At 39.0% G+C, this 21,826-nt stretch overlaps 1 protein-coding gene across 1 annotated transcript in view; it reads left to right on the forward strand.

Moving 5' to 3' along the window:
- Positions 1-21,826, forward strand: part of KITLG (KIT ligand) — a 95,110-nt gene that overhangs the window by 58,014 nt on the left and 15,270 nt on the right. Inside the window, exons 5-7 of the mRNA XM_044679170.1 lie at positions 16,957-17,124; positions 19,052-19,211; positions 20,220-20,303. Coding sequence (XP_044535105.1) covers positions 16,957-17,124; positions 19,052-19,211; positions 20,220-20,303 — 412 coding nt within the window. The remainder of the gene's footprint in view (positions 1-16,956; positions 17,125-19,051; positions 19,212-20,219; positions 20,304-21,826) is intronic.

Genomic DNA, 21,826 nt, shown 5'->3' on the forward strand with positions numbered 1-21,826 from the left:
TGCATATATGTATATAAATGTATATAAATATATAATATAATATATAAAATATATGTAATATATAAAATAAAATCATAGATAATTTTTAGTATTTCTATTTATCAGTTCTTTCTTTAGAGGTAGACATTCCCAAATTATTCTTCAAACATTAGTTTTGTAGTTAAATATAATGTTCTTGTGGTTCTCCTGTTTTTTAAAAACCTCTTCTTCATTTTTTACGGTGCAGTAATATTCCATCACCATCATATGCCACAACTTCTTCAGCCATTCCCCAATTGATGGACAGCCCTTCAATTTCTAGTTCTTGGCCACCACAAAGGGAGCTGTTATAAATATTTTGGAACATATGGATGCTTATCCTTTTTTCCTTGACCATTTTGGGAAGCAGACTCAAGTAGTATTGCTGGGTCTGAGGGTGTACCCAGTTTTATAATTCCCTGGGCATATCTCCAAATCTGGTGTAGCTTCTTGAACTTATTAGACAGTTAATCATTTTCTGGTGAACTGAGAGAGAGGCCAACATTGTGGAATAGAAAGAATATTGAGGTTGGAACCCAGACTTTGCCGCTTACTTTCTGGGAGACCTTGGACAAGTCACCAGATTTCTCTGGGTCTCAGGTTCCCTCAATTGTAGCAAGAGGGTTGGCGTAAATAATCTCATTGTCTCTTGGCATTTAAGGGGCAGGACCAGGACTCCAAACGAGACTTTGTCACTTGAAGGTCAGTGCATTTTGTAACCTGCTCCTCTGCCAGAGCCAGGATTTGAACCTCGATCTCCTTGTTTCATATTCAGTACTCTGATTCATTACTGCTTGAATTAGATTATGTTTAATATTTCCATTAGGGAAAGAAGACTCCAAGAGTGATAGTGGGTGCTAAAAAGAGAATGGGATCGGGAAACCTGAGGCTCAAATTAAATCTTGCCCCTGTTGCTTATTACTTTTTTTGATTTTGGGGGAAGGCATTCTCCCTGGACCTCAGTTTCTTAATCTGTAAAATGAGGTCATTAGACTAAATACCCTTTAAAGTCCTTTCCGCCTCGATGCTCGGTGCTATTCTTAGTAAGAACTGTTGTACATTTCACTGTCGTGACCCAAAAATATTGTTTAGGGAGAAGATGAAAATAAATCCTTACATAAGCCAGGTATCCCAGAGGACATGATGCCTCCTGAATGGAGAAGCCAACTCAGAGATGTGATCAGAGAATGCCAAGTTCTACAGAGGACTTCTATTTGAATTGTCTGTATTGCGACATTGAGGGGGATGGAGAGAAAGGGTTGGGTATCCCAAATATTCATCAGAGGGTTTGGTTCGTTTAACGGGAAAGGAATGGATGATCAAATGAGCCCAAGGTCATTAATGGCAATTGTTAGGATCTTAGCTCAAAGGCAAGAGGGGACCCCAGAAAGCACTGAATCCAGCCTCTCCCTTTACAATCGGGTAAATGAGGCTCAGGGGAGGTAAGTGTTTTGCCTAATAGGATAGAGGCTGCAAGTACCCAAATAAAAGGTGAGATTTAAAGGCAGGTCCTTGACTCCCAAGCCAATGTTCATTGCAGCTAGGTCCCAGTGGATAGAGTGCTGGACCTCGAGTCCCCAAGACCTTAGTTCAAATGCAGCCTCAGACACTTACTTAGGCAACTTATTTAACCCTGTTGGCCTCAGTTTCCTCCCCTGTAAAATGAACTGGAGAAGGAAATGGCAAACCATTTTGGTATCTTTGCCAAGAAAGTCCAAATTGGGTCATGAAGAGTTGGACATGACTAAAATGACTAAATGATCACACAGGGACTCTGTCTTTAGCTAGTTTTTAATTCTATGCTCTCTTAGTGGCCTTGCTCTATGACTGCAGAATGATAGGTTAATGGAAATGAGACTAAAAGGGCCATTTCCCTTTTAGATCTGAAGGTCTTCTTAAGGGAAGGATCAGGATTTGTGTGTCTGTATCTCCCATAGGGTAAGATAGTCCCAGTTAGGCCACAGGGTAAATGTCTCTCATCTTCCCATCTTGTCCAATTTGGCCATCTTTGCTTTGGGCAGGGAGTTGTTGATGTGGGTGAAAGGAGGATGAGGATGGGAGAAGGAAGGTAAGAAAGGAAGCCGGGGTAGCCCCAGCCCTGGTGGGGAAATTAACCTGAGCCCTTCGGAGCTCAACAAAATTTAGGCTACACTTTAGAGATACTTAAGTTGGGTTTATTTAGGTTAGGAAAAGTAAGTTTTGGAAAAGCCAAGGAAAATTAGATCTCCAGCAGTTAGCTGGGACCAAGGCTCTCCAGGGGAAAAGGCTTTCCTCCGTTCCAGGAAAAGGTGCCCAAAACACAGATCTGAGAATCAGGAACTGGGGTCTAGTGTTGGCTCCGTGACAATCCTGTTGTAGGTTACCTTGGGCAAGTCACATGCCTGTGTTTCCCAACTCTAAAGTAGCAGTTGTTAAACTTTTTTTTTTGTCTCAGGACTCCTTTATGCTCTGAACAATTATTGACCTCCATGAGCTTTTGTTTGAGTGGGATGTCTATCGAAATTTACCACTTTAGAAACTAAAACTGATGCGTTTAAAGTACTCATTTAAAATAACAAAGTACCATCACCATCAGGTTAACATAAATAACACATTTCTAGGGAAAAGGACTGTATTTTCCAAAACAAGAAAAGTTAGTGAGAAGAGTCACATTGTTCTACATATTTTTGCAAGTCTATTTAATATGTGACTTATTGGAAGACAGTTGGATTTTCATAACTGCTTCTGCCTTCAATCTGTTGTGAGACATCATTGTGGTTGAAATATATGAAAAAATCTGGCCTCGTACAGATATATAATTAGAAACGGTGGGATCATTTAAATGGTAAATAATATTTTGGTACCTTTATGAAAGGGCAACAAGGTGGCAGAGTAGATAGGGCACTGGGCCTGGAGTCAGAAAGATAGGAGTTCAAATCTGGAGTCAGACACTTACTAGCTGAGTGATCCTGAGTAAATAATTTCATTCTGTTTGCCTCAGTTTCCTCATATGTAAAATGAGCAGGAGAAGGAAATGGTGAAAAAAATCCCAAGTGGGAGCATGAAAAGCTAAGAAAAAGACTAAAAGAAAAGATTGTTATGAAAGTAGATTTGATCACAAGGACCTTCTCAGAATGCCTCAGGGACACCCAAAGGTCTTTGAACCACATCTTGGAAACAACTGCTCTGAAGGATTTTAGGATAGTACAATCATATGGTTCTTGGGTCTTTCCAGTACTCAAGAAGTGCAAAGAAATTGGAAATTCAAGATAAAGACGTGGAGCGTATTCTATGCTCTTAGCATTCCCACACCTACTGATGCCTAGTGTGCATAAAAAACAAACAAGAAGCCTGTTAAATAAAGCAGTGAGTCTTAACAGTTAGATTCAGTAGATTAGAAACCTTGAGTCATATTGGAAAAATCTTCAGCATTTGCCAGAGACCACACAGAGAGAGTGCTAGGGCTCCTGGGCTTTTGGTACTTGAACCATACAATGAAATTAAGTTACGTTAATGAACTGCCTTTTTATCTTTACCAGCAGCGTTCATTATGAAGAATGTATTGTGAGTTGTCCAGAGGAAGCAAGTATATAGACAGTCATCCAAGACTCAGTCACTAGCTTTGTCTGAACGAGGCTTCCATAGAGGCTTTCAGAATAGTAGCTAACGTTATTGTGGAAAGACAGTTGGATTCAGCTTTGAGACTCAGCCATGTTAATAGAAATGAGACCGTGGAAAGACCATTTACATTATCTGGTGGCCATCTTAGTGAAAGATCTTAGTGAAAGATCAGGGTAAAGAAAATGACCCCTCGGTAAGATAGCCACGAAGTCAGGCCAAGGTGAAACTGATGTCCCTCCTCTTTCCATCCTCTTTAATTTGGCTCTCCTCGTATTGGGGGTAATGGGTGGGAAAAAAAAAACAACAAAACAAAACACAGGAATCTGGGATCTGGTCTTGCTTGCATGGTGACCTTAAGGCAAATCAAATAATCCCTCTCCCTTTCCTTCTTTCCCTCTCCTTCTCCCCCTCTATTTCCCCCTCCCCCAAGACCCTTACCTTCTCTCTTAGAATTGATACTAAGCATCAGTTCAAAGGCAAAAGAACAGTAAAGGCTAGGCAATTGGGGCTAAATGATTTGCCCAGGGTCACCCAGCTAGGAAGACTAAATTTGAACACAGGCCCTGCCCTCTATCTTTCGAGCCACCTAATTGCCCCACCAAGAAATATCTCTTAACTTTACTACATTCCTTGTCGGGAACTCTAATTTTACAGGTTTATTTAGTCCCTCCTCTGTACAGGTTATAACCCCCTCCACAATTTATGTGGCTAAGACATTAGCACTTCATTGCCTAGTGACCAACCTTATGGAGGTGAGCCTCTGAAAAAAGCTTAATCTGGCCCCCTGAGGGCCTGTAAGTAACAAAAAGCTGTACAGATAGATGTTCTACCTGTCCTAGTGATTCATCTCATTCATTCTCTGACAGTGCCTCTTTCTCTGAACTATTCTTGTTCTCTTTATCTTCAATCTCTCTTTCTCCGGGCTCCTTTTCCAAGCCTTGAAACTCGCCCAGGTGTAACTTATTCTAAAGAACAAACCAAACCAAAACAGTGCAATTTTCTTATGACCTGCTGCCAGCCCAAGCTATTCTGTTATCTCATCACTAGCAAACTCTGGCGAACTGATGGCATTCGCTGTCTCCATTTGGATGCCACTCGCTCATTCCTTAACATCCCCTGAAATCTGGCTTCAGTCCTCACTCTTGGAACAAATGCTTCTTAGAATCTCTTATTTCAAAACACAGCTTTCTTTTTGCCTCCTAGATGAGGTCTTTTCTGGTCAACTCTCTCCTCCCTTCTCTAGTCCCATTTGTTAGCCCTTTTTGGAGTTATTTTTAGACCCTTACCTTTTGTCTTAGAAAAAATACTAATTATTGGCCCCAAGACAGAGGAGCAGCAATTGGGGTTAAGTGACTTGTGCAGGACCAAAGACCAGGAAGTGTCTCAGATTTGAACACAGGACCTCTCATCTTCAGGCTTGGCTCTCTACTTTTCTGTATATATATATATATATATATATATATATATATAATTAATTCCTCCTCCCCTGATGGAACATCTTTTCTTTGATGTCACAGACTACTTCATGCTTTGTATTTATAGCTTCAGAACCTAGGATAGTGCCTTGAATTTAATCAATATTTGTATAATTGTATGTTGTTGTTGTTTTTGTTTTTTTTTGTGTGTGTGTGTTTTGAGAATTGAATTGAATGTTCTCTAAGGTCAATCACCCCAACTCACCATTTTGGATCCTAGTCACTATATTCTCAGTTCACATCCTCCTTGACCTTTCTACTATATTTGGCAGTCCTCAAAACACTATATCCTCTAGTTTCCTTGACATAGTTCTTTCTTGTTTCTCCTTCCACTGCTCTAATTGCTCCTTCTCAGCTTCCTTTGTGTCTCCTCTGTTTATCCACATGTGGACATACCCTAAGGACCTGTACTTTCCCAGATCACTGAGGTACAAAACCTTAGCCACTGCTGACTCTTCTCTCTCTCCAACTATACCTATCCAGTAAGTTGCCAAATTCTACTTCTTCTGTTTCATTGGCTCAGAGATCTAAAGTTAGAAATCATTTTAGAAGTCATCTAATCTGACCCCTTCATTTTATTGAGGAACCCATTTAAGGGACTTGTTCAACATCATATAAGTAGAAAATATCAGAACCTTCGTGTTCTATCTCCAAAGTTAGTGCTTCTTCTAGTTTAACCCATCCTTACTTTCCTTTGCATGGCAGGGACTACCAACCGAGATCTGTACTTCTTATTTAAACATTCATAACTGCTTATCTAAATTTTGTATAGCTATAACAAGATGTCAACTTAGTGATATGATATATAATAAAAAGTGGAATTGCACTGGCAAACAAGTATGTCCCACACTAATACATTGTCAGTGGAGCTGAATTAGTTGGTCCAGTCATTCTGGAAAACAATCTGAAACGATGAGAAGAAGGGGTCTAAAATGTCTGTACACTTTGAACTAGAGATTCTGTTGCTAGGCTTAGGCCCCGAGGAGACCAGTATCAAAAAAGAAAGTCCCAATATATGCCAAAATATTTAAAACTTTTTGTAGTCACTAAGATCTGGAAATAAAGTCAAAGCTCATTGATTGGGGAATAGCTAAAGAAATTGGAACATAAATGTAATGAATTATTACTCTGCAGTAAAAGAAATACTGCACATGGTAAATACAGAGAAGCATGAGAAAACTTACGTGAACTGATACAGAGTGAAGTTATCAGAACAGGATAATATTCAAAATAACTTTAACAATATACAACCTACATAGAAAGTGAAACAACAAACCAATCAAAGGTGAATCTTGAGAAATTAAAAGTATAGCTGTATTTTAAAAACGTTCTTATCATTGATAAATACAGATTAAAGTAACTCTGACATTTTAACTCAAACCTATCAGACTGGTGAAAATGATAAATGTAGGTGGAAACCAGGGGAAAAGAGGCATAATAATGCACTTTTGGTAAGGATATTAATGGGTCTAGCCTTTCTGGGAAGCAATTTGAAACTATATCCAAAAAGTTACCAAATTATATATACCTTCTGACTAGAGATACCACTACTATGAACTATACCCCCCAAAAAGTTCAAAGGAAGGAAATAAAAGAACCTTCATGTACAAAAACATTAATAGAATCTCTTTTCATGTAGTGTCAAAGGCTTAGAAACTAAGGGAGGACATCAACTGGAAAATGACTGAACAAATTATGTTATATAAGCATAATGGAATATTATTATACTATGAGACTTTAGAAAAAACTGAGAAGATTTGTATGAACTGGTACAAAAGAAGTAATCAGAACCAGGAGAACAATTTGTAGAAAAACAACATTGTAAAGACAGATAACTGAAAACTTTGAGAGTTCTGATTAATGAATGCATTAACCAACAATCATGATCCCAAAAGACAGATGATGAAGCATGATACTTACCTTCTGACAGAACGATGATAAACCTAAGATGCAGAATAAACAATACATTTTCCAGACATAGACGATATGAGAATTATTTTGTCTGATTATATATTCATTACAAGGTTTTTATTTTCCTCTTATTTTAGTCAGTTGGGGGGGGGAGAGAAAGTAAATGTTCATTAATTGAAAAAAGAGAAATCATAATTATCATCTTGCTCCTCAAAGAAGAGATGTGACGGCATCTCCCTCTTTTTCCCCCCAAGAGTTGGGGAACAATGAGAATGGAATTCTGTATATAACCAGACCCCTCTCCCCCTCTCTCTTCTTTCTCTTCCTCTTCAGTAGCTCTTGTTATTCTTAGTTTCTAGTGCCCTCAAAACTCTTGAATCAGAAATTCAACTCTAAATTCAACCTGTCCATCACAAATGATGCTTTGTGACTTGCTTCAGGTGATTAAAAAAAAGGAACTTTAAATTTCTTTTGAAAAATGTTTCCTTTGAAATGAATATAAGGTAAAGTAAATTAGGCTAGTCCTCATGACATTTTAAAAGCACATGGCTCATTTCAGCTGATGTATCAGGTTCCCTACTGCTGAGGTTTCAGAATGCCACCCTCCCATATTCTGGAATGGTCTGCTGTAACATTCTAGGTGTAGCGTGCTGTCTATTTTTAAATCGTTTCTCTGAGAGTCTTTGATTCTCACTACTATTTTAGTTGAACAACTTACATAGCTTACCTTTGGAAGCACCTATTTCCCCAGATATGTTTAAATTAACTTTTTCCAGTTCTAAATTGAAATATTTCATCATGATTTATCAAGTACCTGCCTTGTGATTTAGTCACTTTAAATGGAAATTCCCCAAACATTTTTTAATCAAAATTGTCACCATGAATGTCAGTGATATCTCATCTAACATGGGTTTTGTGTCACTATTTTAGCCATTGTCATTGGTCTCTTACTCCTCCCCCAGTATTTTTGCCCATATGAGAATAAAGGAGGATCTTAATAGAATTACCAAATAGAAGCCAAGATTTTCCTTAGGGAAAGATTTAGGGTGGGAAGATACTTTAGAGGCCAGCTAGGCTAACCTCTTTCATTCACCAAGGAGGAAACCAAAGCCTAATGACATGCCCAAGATCACAGGAGTTAGGAGTGTTCAAGAGTCAGAATTTGAATCTTCCTTCTATTACCATTACCCCACCCATTCTGCCTAGCTATATTAAGAAAATTCAAAGGAATGAATCATACTCAGATAGAGGTGTGGAGATGGAAGCAGATTTCTCTCTTCATAAAAATGTTGAGATCTCTAAGAGCCTTAAGCCATTTTCTTTCTTCAGTGACAGTTGGATAGAGCACAAATCTCAAGTTGAGTCTACTCCTGGAATCATCTGTGTGCCCTTAGTCAGTGGGTTAATCTTTTTTTTTTTCTAGTTGCACAAGAGATAACATTATTTGCCAACCACATTATTCCAAGGATTGATATGAGTTTGTATTTCTAAAGCTGTTTAAGCTTATACTATCTGTAGAAGAAAAATAAAAATAAACATAAATGGAAAATAATAGTAATACACATTTTATTTCACATGTAAAGGAAACAAATTATATTAGTGAGGCTCATGGATTGAGCATTGAACTGTAGTTATAGGACATGGCTCTTGGTTATAATTGTAGTTATAGGACTTAAGTTCAGATCTTTCCTGTGTTACTGATGGAAACTGCAAAGCATAAGTGGCAGCCACAGTGGTGTGGAAAAGGGAGCATCCTTCCATTTTCGAAGACATGGCCAGGTTTCTAAGAGCCTTAGGCAAATAAATATGACCCTACCTGTGTGACTTTGAGCAGGTTATTTAATATCTCTATTATTTTAGTTAAGAGAGGTCATCTCTATATCAAGGTGTTGGACCAAAAGATCCCTGAGGTTCCCTCCAAATCGGTGGTCTTCTGGTCATTTAATTACCCTCAATCTTACAATATTTGGGGATAGGAAATTCTTTTTCTTCTATGTAGCAGAATAGTTAGTTCCATTTGCAAATCATTGACTGTAGTTAATTAGAAAGAAGGTAGATTAGTGCTTAGTATGCTAGTCAAAACTGGTTTTTCTTTCTTCCCGGAATACAGGTCAAATCTGGCTGACAGTTAATAGGGTTTGTCTACTCCACTGTTTTATCTGCGACAGATTCTAGAACTGAAATGCCAACATGTTAACGGACCAAAATACACGAGTGGGTAGATAAAGCATTGACTTTAGATCCTAATCTTTTCTGAGGGTGTTATGACAGTCACAAGAGCACAAGGAGATTGCATACCTTCAGGAAACTCACGGTGCCTTATTTATTACTTAGACATCCTGAAGTGCCAAAAGTGTAATTGTTAAACATAAAAATAATATTAATAATAAGGACAGCGCAGTCTTGTGGATAGAGTTTTTCAGTCACGTCCAATTCTTCATGACCCCATTTGGTAAAGATACTGGAGTAGTTTGCCATTTCCTTCTCCAGAGCTTATTGAACTAGGAGACAAGACAGTAAGATCTCAGTTGGAATTCTGCTTCTGACATGACCACCATTTTCCTCTTTCGTACCCCAGCCTCAGTTTCCTCCCCTGCAGAATAAAGATAATAATACCTTTATTACCACCTTCACTTGGCTATTGTGAAACCCATATGAAACCATGTACAGAAAGCTCTTTGAAAACCTTAGTCAGCCAAGAGGCATTTCCCTTGTGCTAGGTATTATGGTAAGGACTGGGAATAGATCCAAAGAAAGGCAAAAAGAGCCTCTATAGTCAGTCATTATTAATTAGTACATGACATTAGTCATAGTTTAACATGATTGTATCAATATATTATATTGATAGACTGAACAACTGCCTATCATGCTCTCTCTCCTTATATTTCCAAGTCAGAGAAATGTTCTTTTTGTTGTTATTGATATAATTTATCAGTATATAGAATTATATATAATATATTCAATATATATCATATATATATAATTTATGTAACATATCTGGGGTTAGAAAGATAATTGTTTATTATTTAATAATAAGATGACCTAAATTTGTCAGATTGAGTTTGTGAATATGTTTTCCCTCCTGGGAATTAGGGTAGGGAACTGATACCTTAAATAAGAAAACGAGAAAAGATAATTGCACATGAGAACACAGCCTCCAGATGTTTCTGAGCCATAAGATATGAACATCTTGTTGTTTAATCATTGTATGGTAAACAGAAGTGCTTTTATGGCATAAAATATCTTAGCATTCCACAATAAATGATGGTCTTTATTTGGAGATGGAAGAATGCAAGGGAGGTTGGGGTATGGAATATATCCCTGAGGCCACAGGAGAGAAAGTACCCCACTTCAACAAGAAAATTGTTATGTCCACAAGCCACAAAATCCACCAGAAATATAGGAAGAAATGTAAGTGAAGAGGGAAAGGTAATGATAGGTTTCAACTGTAGAACAAGCTGAACAAACCCCATGCTGTAAAGCCTTCCCCATTCTAGTGGTACAAACTGCTTTGTGAATAACTCCCTAGTGAGCTCTCCTCACACTATTCAGGGAGTTATTGGACCATAATATCAGAGGCAGCTAGGAGGAGTGGAATAAGGAAGGCTCGAGTTCTAATCTCATCTCATACATTTACTAGCTATATGATCCTACACATCATTCAACTACTCTCTGCCTCAGTTACCTAATCTGTAAAGTAGGAATAATGAGTATCTACCTCACAAAGTTGTGAGAACAAAATGAGATAAACTTTGTAAAGTGCTTTATTTTACTAAGACAGAAAGTAAAGATTAAACCAAAACAAATTTTAAAGACATACAAATGACTAAGAAACTAACTCAGAAAAGATCTACTAGGGATGCAGAAGTGGAAAGTTATCACCCTTTGTGAAAAGCACCTTAAATATCCTTGTTTAAAAAAAACTGACTTGGAGAGAGATTGGTTAATGAGTTGAAAAGCTAGAAATAGTTTCTACTTGGCATTTGTTTATCCTCAGTTATCTGAAGTTCTAGCCAACAATACTAATGGTTTTAAAAGATCATAAATGTTTCCCAGAATTTGGGCTGGATCATTTGCCAATGGGCCAATTTCCCAGTTGGCTGTAATATATTAATTAAAGCTGTTTTTAGGTAAGTAAAGAATAACCCACTCACACAGTCAATTTTAATTCAACCCACTTTTATTGGGGGTCTACTATGCTCATCCCTTGGAGGCATTCAAAGCCAAAAGAAAAATACTTTCCCTGCCTTCAAGAAGCTTACTTTCTATTCAGGGGTGATGTCTTACATAAACAAATAAGACATAGAGGAGCAAATTAAGAAAAGTACTACTGAAACTCACTTAATGCTCTACTTTCCTTTATTAAGATATCCTGGTATGCAATTGAAAAGACCTATTGATTTTATTTATTTGTGTCTATTGACCGATTTGTTAAGTTGCTTGTTTTGCACAGAACAAATAATTCTCCTTCCATTTAGTGACCTATTTTCAATTATAATAATAATCTGTTAACAGTAGTGTGATTGTACATGCTTCCATATTTTTCTTTAGTCTCTGTAAATGATAATTGTTAGTAATTGATTAGCTACTTCATTAAAATAATTTTTGGTAATTTAATTGGGATGGCATGAATAAGTAGATTAGATAGGATTTTCATTTTAATTATATTGGCTCTGCCCACACATGAACAATTAATATTTCTCTATTTACATCTGATTTTATTTGCATAAAAAAGGATATAAAAAGTGCATATAAAAAGCAAGAGGGAGTTACTTGGGTACTTTAATTAACAAATAAATGAATGTAAATGTAAAATAAAAGCAATTTATTAGCTAGTTAATTTGATCAATGTAGTTAAGTGGATGGATTATTTTTTTTAAAGATGTCTTTAAATTGGAGGGTATCCAACACTGTCATTAAATAATGGGTCATGCGGGTAAGCGAACAACTTTCCTGTAGGTTATGTTCCTCTCTGTAGATTCACTATCCACGGTGCAAAAAAACAGCAAAAGAGATCTGTCTCAAGATTTCAGATCAACAAGAAGCTTTCATTATAAAGTCATTCCTCTTTATTACTTAACGAATAGTATTGTACCTTAATTTCAAATTTATTTTTGAATATTTAGTTTTGTTTCTGTATAAGTTTAAGGATCAACTCGAAAGCAAGTTTGGGAGGATCATACAGTGCAGAAAGGGGAATTAAAATTTCAGAAGACTGGAAAGGTAGGTTGGGACCAGATTGCCAGAGGCTTTAAAAGCTTAACAGAGGAGTTTATATAACTTTATATAAACCGAGAAATGATAGGGAACCCCTGGAGATTATATTACCTAGAGAAGTGCTCTGGTCAGACGAGCACTTTAGGAAAATCTCTTTGGCAGGTAAGGGGAGGTTAAATTAGAATAGAGAGAGACACTTGAATAAAATCAAGGCAACGAGCATTTATTTGATCGTATTTCATTTTTTTTAACCCCTTTCCAGTCTGACTCCAACTCTTCTTCTCATTCTCTCACATACTCTGTGTTCCTATCAGATTAGCCTGGGAGCTCTTCCTCAATTGTTGTCCTACATCTTACTGCTTTCCCTGATTCTTGGAATCTTCCTCTCCTTCCTCCAACAAACTCCCTATTGAAATCCTTTTCTTTTTTCAAGGTCTCATCTTCTCTAGGGCACATTCTGTGATCCCCTCCTCCATCATCTCTACCTCTGCCAAAAGTTCCTTGGTTCTAATGGAGCAGTCTGTCTGGATCTCTCTGTTCCCTATGTCATAGCCTGCCCTGTATCACACATTAGGCTGTTTGCTCCATGAAAGCAGTGACTGTATCCTTTTTTTATCTTTCTATCCCCAAGACTATCAGTTATTTGCACAGAATAGTTGTTGTTTAGTTGTTTTTCAGTTCTGTCTGACTCTTCATGACCCTATTTGAGGTTTTCTTGGTAAAGACATTGGAGCAGTTTGCCCTTTCCTTCTCCAGCTTATTTTACAGATGAAGAAACTGAGGCAGATAGGTGCAGGGACTTGCTCAAGGTCACAAAGCTACTACTAGGTGACTAATACGAATTTTAATTCAGATCTTCTTGACTCCAAGGCTGGCTCTCATCAGTCTACCTTTTATGTGCTTTGAGAATTGAACTGGAAGTCAGAAGACTAGAGTTCAAGGGCTGCCTCACCACTCCATGGCTATGTCATCTCACCTCTGAGCTACAGTCTTCTTATCTACCAAATAACAATCACATTACTTTCAATTTCCTCCTCATAGGGGTGTTGTGAGCTGAATAGGATCATGGTGCCAGAGTTGGAAGGAATCTGAGAATCCAGTTAACACAATCCTTTCTTTCGGCAAATGAGGAGACTGAGGGCCAGGGAAGTTAAGTAACATGGCCAGGGAAGTTAAGTAACATGCCCATGGTCACACAGGGAGGAAGTTTCAGAAGCAGGATTTGAACCCAGGTCCTTTGAGTTCAGAGCCAGTGTTCCTTCCATTGAATCAGATTATCCAATAGATAATGTAGATGAATTACTCTTAATATAGCACATTAGGGAAAGGGAACATGGATTAAGTACCAACTGTGTACCTGACATCTGTGTTAAGTGCTTGACAAATATTATCGCACAGCAGTGAGAGACAGTATCCATCCTTATCCTCTTTGCCCTCTCTAGAGAGTTTGATCCTGTTGACTCTTCCCTTCTGAGCATTTGCTCCTACCTCAGCCTCTCAGAAGTCGGGCTTGAGGTTTACCACTCTCTTTCAGTCTTGAGGATCACAAAGAATTCAGTCTCGACATTTTACTGATCCAGCGAGACAGAGCCTAGAGTCAGGAAGCCCTGAGTTCCATTACAGCCTCAGACACTTAATGTACTAGCCATATAACTTCTATCTGCCTCAGTTTCCTTAACTGCAAAATGAGGTACCTTCCAAGGTCATTGCTAGGCACATAGTAGGTACTTCATTAATGTTTGCACCCTGCCCTTCTCCTTCCTACATCTGAGGAAACAGGTTCCGAAGGGTTAAGTGGATTCAAACTAGTTGCACCCAGCTTTTCTGCCCCCAGCCTACTCCTTCTCTCTTCCTTGACAATCTCGTTTCCTCTTGTAGCTTCAGTTATCACCGTTTGGTTGCCATTGGGATATTTCCATTTTAATAGCCTAAACCAAGCTCAGTATCTTTTCACAAAAATCTGATTCTCTCTGTCTCTGGTTCCATTCTCCCATCTTTGAAAATCTGGATATTATTTTTGATTCTCTTCTCCTTTACCTTTTATATCTTATAACACACTTAGCAAGTCCTACCAATTCTTTTCCCACAATTCCTTTTGCATTCATGCCTTACTTATTCTCAGTACCATTGCGCTTATACATTTCAAGACTAGTCCAATAGTCTCTCCCCTCTCCTCATTCCAATCCAGGTTTATAAAACTCATAATCCTTATACATCAGTTTATTGAGCAGACAGGTGACCCAGTGGATAGAGAGCCAGGCCTAGAGATCAGAAGTCCTGGGTTCAAATCTAGGCTATATGTGTGACCCTGGGTAAGTCACTTAACCCCAATTCCCTATCCCTTACCTCTCTTCTACCGTGTAGCCAATACCTAGTATTGACTCTAATAGAGAAAGTAAGGTTGAAAAAAAATCCATCAGTTTTGTCAGATCATTACATTGCTTCAACTCTTCATTGACTTCTGACTGTCTACTGAGTCAAGTTTTAATCCATTACTCTGCTATTCTGGGCTTTCAATAATCTACCACCTGCTCCTTTCCACTTGTAGCCAGGACCAGATTAGTGCAAATAATGAATTCCCTTGAAATGGTTCCATTATTCACATCCATACTACATACTTCCCTTGAGCTCCTGGATACCGGGACCATATTTTACATAATTATAACTTCAGTGCAAATTCAAATGCATGCAAACTTATTCACATTAGTCAGGTCCTAGCAACACTCTATGCTATGGACCAGACAATGTCCCTTGAATGCCCCCCATTCCTTCCTTCGTCTTTGCTCTAATTCGTTGTTCTTTGGGAACATGGATGGAATGCCTTCCTCACCTGTTCTTAGTGTGCCAAATTCCCTCTTAGCCTTTAAATCTCAAAGCAAATATGCTCTCTAAGGAAGCCTTCCCTGTCTTACCCAATTAGTGATGATCTTTGACCTCTTGGACCTCCTTTCTCCCCTTCTGTTATTGTTTTAGTTCAGTCATTTTAATAGTGTCTGACTCTGTGATCTCATTTTCTCAGCTAAGATAACTGAAGTGGTTTGCCAGTTCCTTTTCTAGCTCATTTTTACAGATGAGAAAATTGAGACAAATAGGATTAGGTGACTTGTCCAGTATCACGCAGCTGTTAAGTGACTGAGACTGGATTTGAACTCAGGTCTTCCTGACTTCAAAGACCTGGTGCTCTATCCTCTCTACATAGCACTTCATTTATATCTTTATTGTTCACTTCTACCATTTAAAATTTTTTCTTTAATTTTTTTTCCAGATTACATGTCAATAGAATTTTTAATACTTGTTTTCTGGCTTTTTGCAATCCATATTCTTCCCCTCCTCAAGAAGGCAGGTAACAGGATAATGACTGTACATATATTCTCATATAACACATATTTCCATGTTCAAAACAAGACACATATTGCCTACACTAGAGAAAAATTCCTGGAGGAAATGAAGTGAAGATTGTTATGCTTCAATCTGCATTTGGACCCTCTCTCTTCCTTCCCCAGCTGGTTTCATCATGTGTCCCCCTTATATTATTTTCCATGATAGTGATTTATGTGTATTTGACCTTTTTTGCATTCTAGATGATAAGTTCCATGAGGGCAGATATAGTGTAATGCAATGGAAGTACTTTGATTTTAGGTCATAGGGCATAGGTTCAAATCCTACCTCTGCTACTTGCTTGGTGACCTTGGACAAGCTACTTAAATTCTCTGGACCTTCTGTTCTCTCCTCTGTAAAATTAGGAGGCTAGCCGAGATGATCTAATTTTCTAGGTTTGTTTCCCCCTCACCTCTTAGTACTATGATCTGCCCACAAGAGGTACAGATTCAAAAGTTTGTACATTTTTAATGCTTAAAAAATGATTAATTCTTGGAGGTCAAGGACTCTGTTGCATACCTACTTTGTGCTGAGAGTATTGGTAAGCATTCCAGTTCAGTGAATACTTAATGAATTCTCTTGCATGATGGAAGAGACTCTGAGACTGATGACTGTCCAACTCTGCCTTAATTAAATACAATTCATGCACAAGTCAAGACATCACCCCCAGGATGCTGTTAGTTATCTTCGAAATGAAGGATGAACAACTATTTGTGTTCTAAAGGAACAAGAGACTAGCTGTTCTTTTTTTTAACCCTTACATTTCTCTAGAGTCAATACCGTGTATTGGTTCCAAGGCAGAAAAGTAGTAAGGGCTATCCAATGTGGTTTAAATGACTTGCCCAAGGTCACAGAGCTAGGAAGTGTCTGAGAGAAGAGTTATTCTTAAAAAGGTTTGGGCTTTGAGTGCCTACTAATTACACTGAACCCTTGAAACGGATCACTATTTTTTAAATTTGATTTGTGATTTCATTAGTTTTGAGAGTTCAGGATAAGAAAGCTTTCTCTACCAATGAAAGATACCACCTTCTCTGCAATATACGATATCATAAAGAGGGATCTAGCATACGCAGGAGTTGAGTGACTTTACCAGGATCACCCAATCAATATATGTCAGAGTTGGAGCTTAAACTCAAATCTTCCTGGATCTGAACTGTCTTTATAGTCCACATCTTGCTGCCTTCCTTGCCTTTCTACCCTCTGAGACAGGATATAGATGAATTAAATGACTCATCGTCTATACGCAGGGACTAATTTACCCTGACAAGGGAATTCCTGAGTGCTCCCCATCGGATGAGTGAATAGTCTGAGTCTCTGAAACACTTGTCTAATGTTCTTGTCTCTTTTTCCCTTACAGCCTAATCATTGTTGGTTACATTTGATGGTGCCCGAATTGGCCAACAGCCTGAATAACCTCTTGTACAAATTTTCCAAAATTTCCAGTAGTCTGAGTAATTATTCAATCATCGATAAACTCATAAAAATAATTGATGACCTGATGGGATGCTTAGAAGAGAAAAATAAGGTAACAGAGCCAAAAGAATGGGAGAAGGAGGAGGAGGGTATATTTTTGTTCTCCTTTAGACTCTAACATGGGTTGGGATGGGAAAAGGGTTTGGAAGGAGGGAGGATTTATGTCTATCTGTGAGTTCATGCTTACACACATGCAATAGAACCTTATAAAAATGGTTGCTAAGTGCTAATACGTTGCATTATTTTGGAATTATAAACCTTGCCATCTTCTCCTAGCTCAGTGTTGTTTTTCTGCATTAACAAAATTATAGTCATAGCATGGGGAGGGGGCAGGAGTGAGGGCGATGTGTGAAATTATAGAGGGTAAGAATGCTTTAAGAGTCGTCTTCCCTGGATTTGGAAACAGAATTACCTCACACTGTGAAATGAAGATTGCCTGACCTGTGCTGTTGTTTCATTTGGGAATATTCAGCCGGGGAAGGCTTCCAAATTAGTCAGCTATTTTAAATTAAGTTTAGATGGAAATCTTTCCATATTGAAGGCTTACTTCTGACATATTTCCATAATGTAATTATTCCATTTGGGAGTGATATCTTTGTCTTGCTTCTTGGAGACCAGACAAATGGACTGGCCTTTTTTGTCTTCCTCTGGGCCATTTGACAGGTGAGTGGGTGGACACAACTCCATACCTTTTGTGGAATCAGTACCAGGATCAGAGATGATCAGAGTTGGAAGGCACTTTAAAAGTCATCTCGTTCAACCTCCTATTTTATGGATAAAGAAGCTGAGGAGAAAAGTTAAATGATTTGTCCAAGGTCACAAAAACAGAAAATAGCAAAATCTGGGCTCTTAGACTACTATGGTAGTGTATTAGAATAAAGTTGGGGCAGCTAGGTAGTGCCATGGGGGATAGAGAGCCAGACTTGGAATCAAGAAGACTCAACTTTGTGAGTTCAGATCTGACCTCGGGCATTTATTAGTTGTGTGACCCTGGGCAAGTCACTGAACCCTGTTTCCCTCAGTTTCCTCATCTATAATTTGATTTAGAGAAGGAAATGACAAACCAGTTCAGTATTTTTGCCAAGAAAACCCCAAAAGGGGTCACAAAGAGTCAGACATGACTGAAACAACTGAACAGCAACAGAGAATAAAGTTACTCTATGGCTTTGGTCAAGGTCTTTAACTTTTCAGGGTCTCCATTTTCCTCATCTGTGAAGTGAAGCAGTTGCAGGTTGCTTAAAAGTAGATAGCTTTTAAGGTCCCTTCTAGATTTGAAGCTCGATTTTGGAAGGTTTGCCTTGGCATGAAGCCTGAAGGGGCAATCCTGGGCAGTCTGTATGCCAAAAGTCTAGGCTGGCCTCTTCATCTCCTGAAATTTGGCTTATTTCTACCCCTGTGCTTTTATTCCTCTTGCTCTCCCATATCCCACCCTGGTACCCCAGCTAAAATGCTCTCCTCATTTCCATCTGTCCAAACTCTGTGGAGTTTATAACCCAGAGAGGTAAAAAAAAAACATGCAAACACACATGCACATACACACATGGAGATGAAGTTGCGTGAAAGACATTAGGAGCTGAGAAAATCAGGAAAGGCTTCAGAGAGGGTCTAGAGATCGAAATGAGCCTTGAAAAGAAACCAGGCATCTTTGTGGCGAACAGAAGTCTCGTTGGCTTTCAGGATCATTTCTTTGTTGGATGCTCTGCCCCAGCAGCCTCTTCAGGCTTACCTGGAGGAGACTGTAGACCAGAAGCATCCAAGAATAATCAGCAATTAAATGTCCAAATGAACTGATCTGGGCCCCCAATCAGTGCTTCTATTTTAAGTTGCTTCTACTGAGGCAGCTTTGAAAAAAGTGGCAGTTGCAGTGTCCTGGGGCCGTCCCACTTTAATCTTTGAAGATAAGCAACCCACCAATGTCCTTGACCTACATTAAACAGAAATAGCACTTGGGTAATGTCAGTTCTGCTTCTTTCCTTTAGAATTTCAGAAAACAAAATATCCACATTTATAAAGAAGACGCATTCAATCCTGAAGACTTTTTTAGATTCTTTAATAAATCCATCGATGCCTTTAAGGAATATGAAGAAACATCTGAGCATAGCAACTGTGTCCTGCCTTCAACAATAGGGCCTGAGAGAGGTAAGAAGGAAAGGCTGAAAAGTCACGATGCAAACTCGCCCATTGGCGACTCCTCAGTCGTGTGTGGGTGGGTGTCGTTGGGGCACGTGTGGACACCAAACAGTTATGACGATTCGGAAGGGTGGCCATGTTGGTTTCCAAGCCAAGGATTTTCACTGAGCTATTCAGCATCCTTTCAAGCCACTCCTTTCTCCAATCCCTTTTAGCCAGGAGTTTACCATTCCTTTTTTAATTTCCTGGCCTTGCCCATGCAGGTTTTTCCATCTTTCCCTTTTTTTAACACTCGCCTTTATGATTTTGCTTCCCGAGGGAGGTAAGAAAGCTTTTATTTCTGTCTAACTAGCCTGTTGGATAGGTGCAGAGGCTCAGTGCCAAAACCTCCACTGACCTTTCTTCCTCAGGACTGAATGTTCAACTGGAAATTTCCCCCATTTCATTTAGCCCATACGAACACAGAGGCATAAGTACATGTGTATGCACGTGTGCGTATTGTACAAATATGCACATAAAATATAAAATTGTATTTTGTTTTAAACTTAAATTGATTCATTTTAATTAATGCAATGTACTAATATTATATGGGTGATATATTTAATATGTATAATCACATATTCATCAAATAATTACATATTAATAATAATTAAACAATCACATTAATCTACACTAATTAGATATTTAATTTAAAAATAATATCTTTAAAAATCGCTACTGATGGACTGATCCACCTAATGACTGGGAAGGGCTTTTCATGCAGTAGAACAGTGTAACCAGAGAATCACAAACCATAAATGGAAACTCTAGAGCCAGCGCCTGGGTTTCCCCTTCCATAAAATGACGGAGGTGGATTCGGTGGCTTCTAGAGTCCCTTCCAGTTTTAAATCTGCGATCCAAAGGCAACAGACCCCACGCAGAACCGACCCACCCGCCGTCTAGAGCTTCGCCTTTAAGGAGCGCTGTAATAAATGTAAGTCGCTGCGCAACACTGACGCATTGTCGCTTTCTATTTAGATTCCAGGGTCAATGTCACAAAACCATTTTTGTTACCCCCCGTTGCAGCCAGCTCCCTTAGGAATGACAGCAGTAGCAGTAATAGTAAGTACGAATACTGATTTGATGCATGCATGGCTCCAATTAGCCTCCATAGGAGTTTGCATGAGCTTTAAACGAGATTGTCCCACAATTGGGAAACCACACTAACTTGGTGTTGCTGTCCTGTGTGTTGATGCCCTCCAGCATGTGAACAACCATTCCTGGGCTTTCAGGATGCGACTGCCCTGGAGGATGGTCTCGTCCTTGGACGATGCTATTTGCTGCCAGTGATTTCTAGTTAGTCTTAGTAACCCGTGAAGACCCTGGTTCCTCTGAGAAAAGTTGCCGTTTGTTTACATGTCGTCTTGGGACATTTAGCCCGGATTTGCATGAGCGAAGAAATTCCATAACACAAGACTATGCCAACCTTCTCCGTATTAGTTAGCCGCTTATTTTTATAGTTTATGAGTCCCTCGCTTTCTTTCCGATCACTCCCCTGAAGGAGCATAATGCCACCTTTGTCGGAAATTCCTGGCATCCCAAAAGTCAGCACTCTAAAGCTCAGGAGCTTTTCACAAAACTTTCCAGAAAGTCATCTTGAGGGCTAAGACTTCACCAACTCAATAATTCCCTTCAATTAGAATTTGCTAAACTTTGGGTATTGTATTGGGTGCTGCTGGGGACAAAAAGGGGAAAGTAGAACAATCCCTTCCTTCATAAAGCTTACTTTCTCAGACACTCACTAGCTGTGTGTCCCTGACAAGTCACTTAACCACATTCTAGCCCAGTTTCCCCAATTGAAAAATGGGGATTATAATAATAGTATCTATTTTTCAGGATTATTGTGAGGATTAAATGAGATGATATTCGTAAAGTGCTTAAAACAGTACCTGGCCCAGTATTGGGTATTTAATAACATAATAAATAAAAACAGTAGGTATTTAATAAATGATTTTTTCCTTCCTCCCTTCTTTCCCTCTCTTTTTTCCTCCCTTCACCCTTCTTCTCTTCCTCCTTCCCCTCTTCCCTCCCTTCCCCTCTTCCCTCCTTTCCTTCTCTTCTTCCCTCCTTTCCTTCTCTTCTTCCCTCCTTTCCTTCCCTTCTTCCCTCCTTTCCTTCCCTTCTTCCCTCCTTTCCTTCCCTTCTTCCATCCCTTCCTTCCCTTCTTCCCTCCCTTTCTTCCCCTCTTCCCTCCCTTCTTTCCTTCCTCATGAAATTTCCTTTCTCCTTAGGAGATAAGTGCCAGTTACTGGGGCTACAACAACTAAAATAGCACATCTATTTGGGCAGATAGACAAAGACAAAACCACAACAGTCCCTGCTTTTATTTTCTGCTGGGGAGATTTGTCAGTCTCTGTGGATACAGAGACAGAAACCATGTCTGCCCTCAAGAAGCTTACTTTCTGCCAGGGAGATGTGTGCCAGACCGTGGGGATACAAAGAAAGAGAGACCCGTGGAGAGCCGAGCAAATACAAAATCAAGATAAAGTCATTCTGAGGCAGGGGAGGTAGCACTTAACCTCCACTAGGAGATAGATTGGAGCCTGGAAGGAGTGAGCCCTAGTCTTCTCCATTTACTCGGTCCC

Source organism: Gracilinanus agilis, chromosome 5 (genome assembly GCF_016433145.1).
Source record: "Gracilinanus agilis isolate LMUSP501 chromosome 5, AgileGrace, whole genome shotgun sequence".
NCBI classification, from domain to species: Eukaryota; Metazoa; Chordata; class Mammalia; order Didelphimorphia; family Didelphidae; genus Gracilinanus; species Gracilinanus agilis.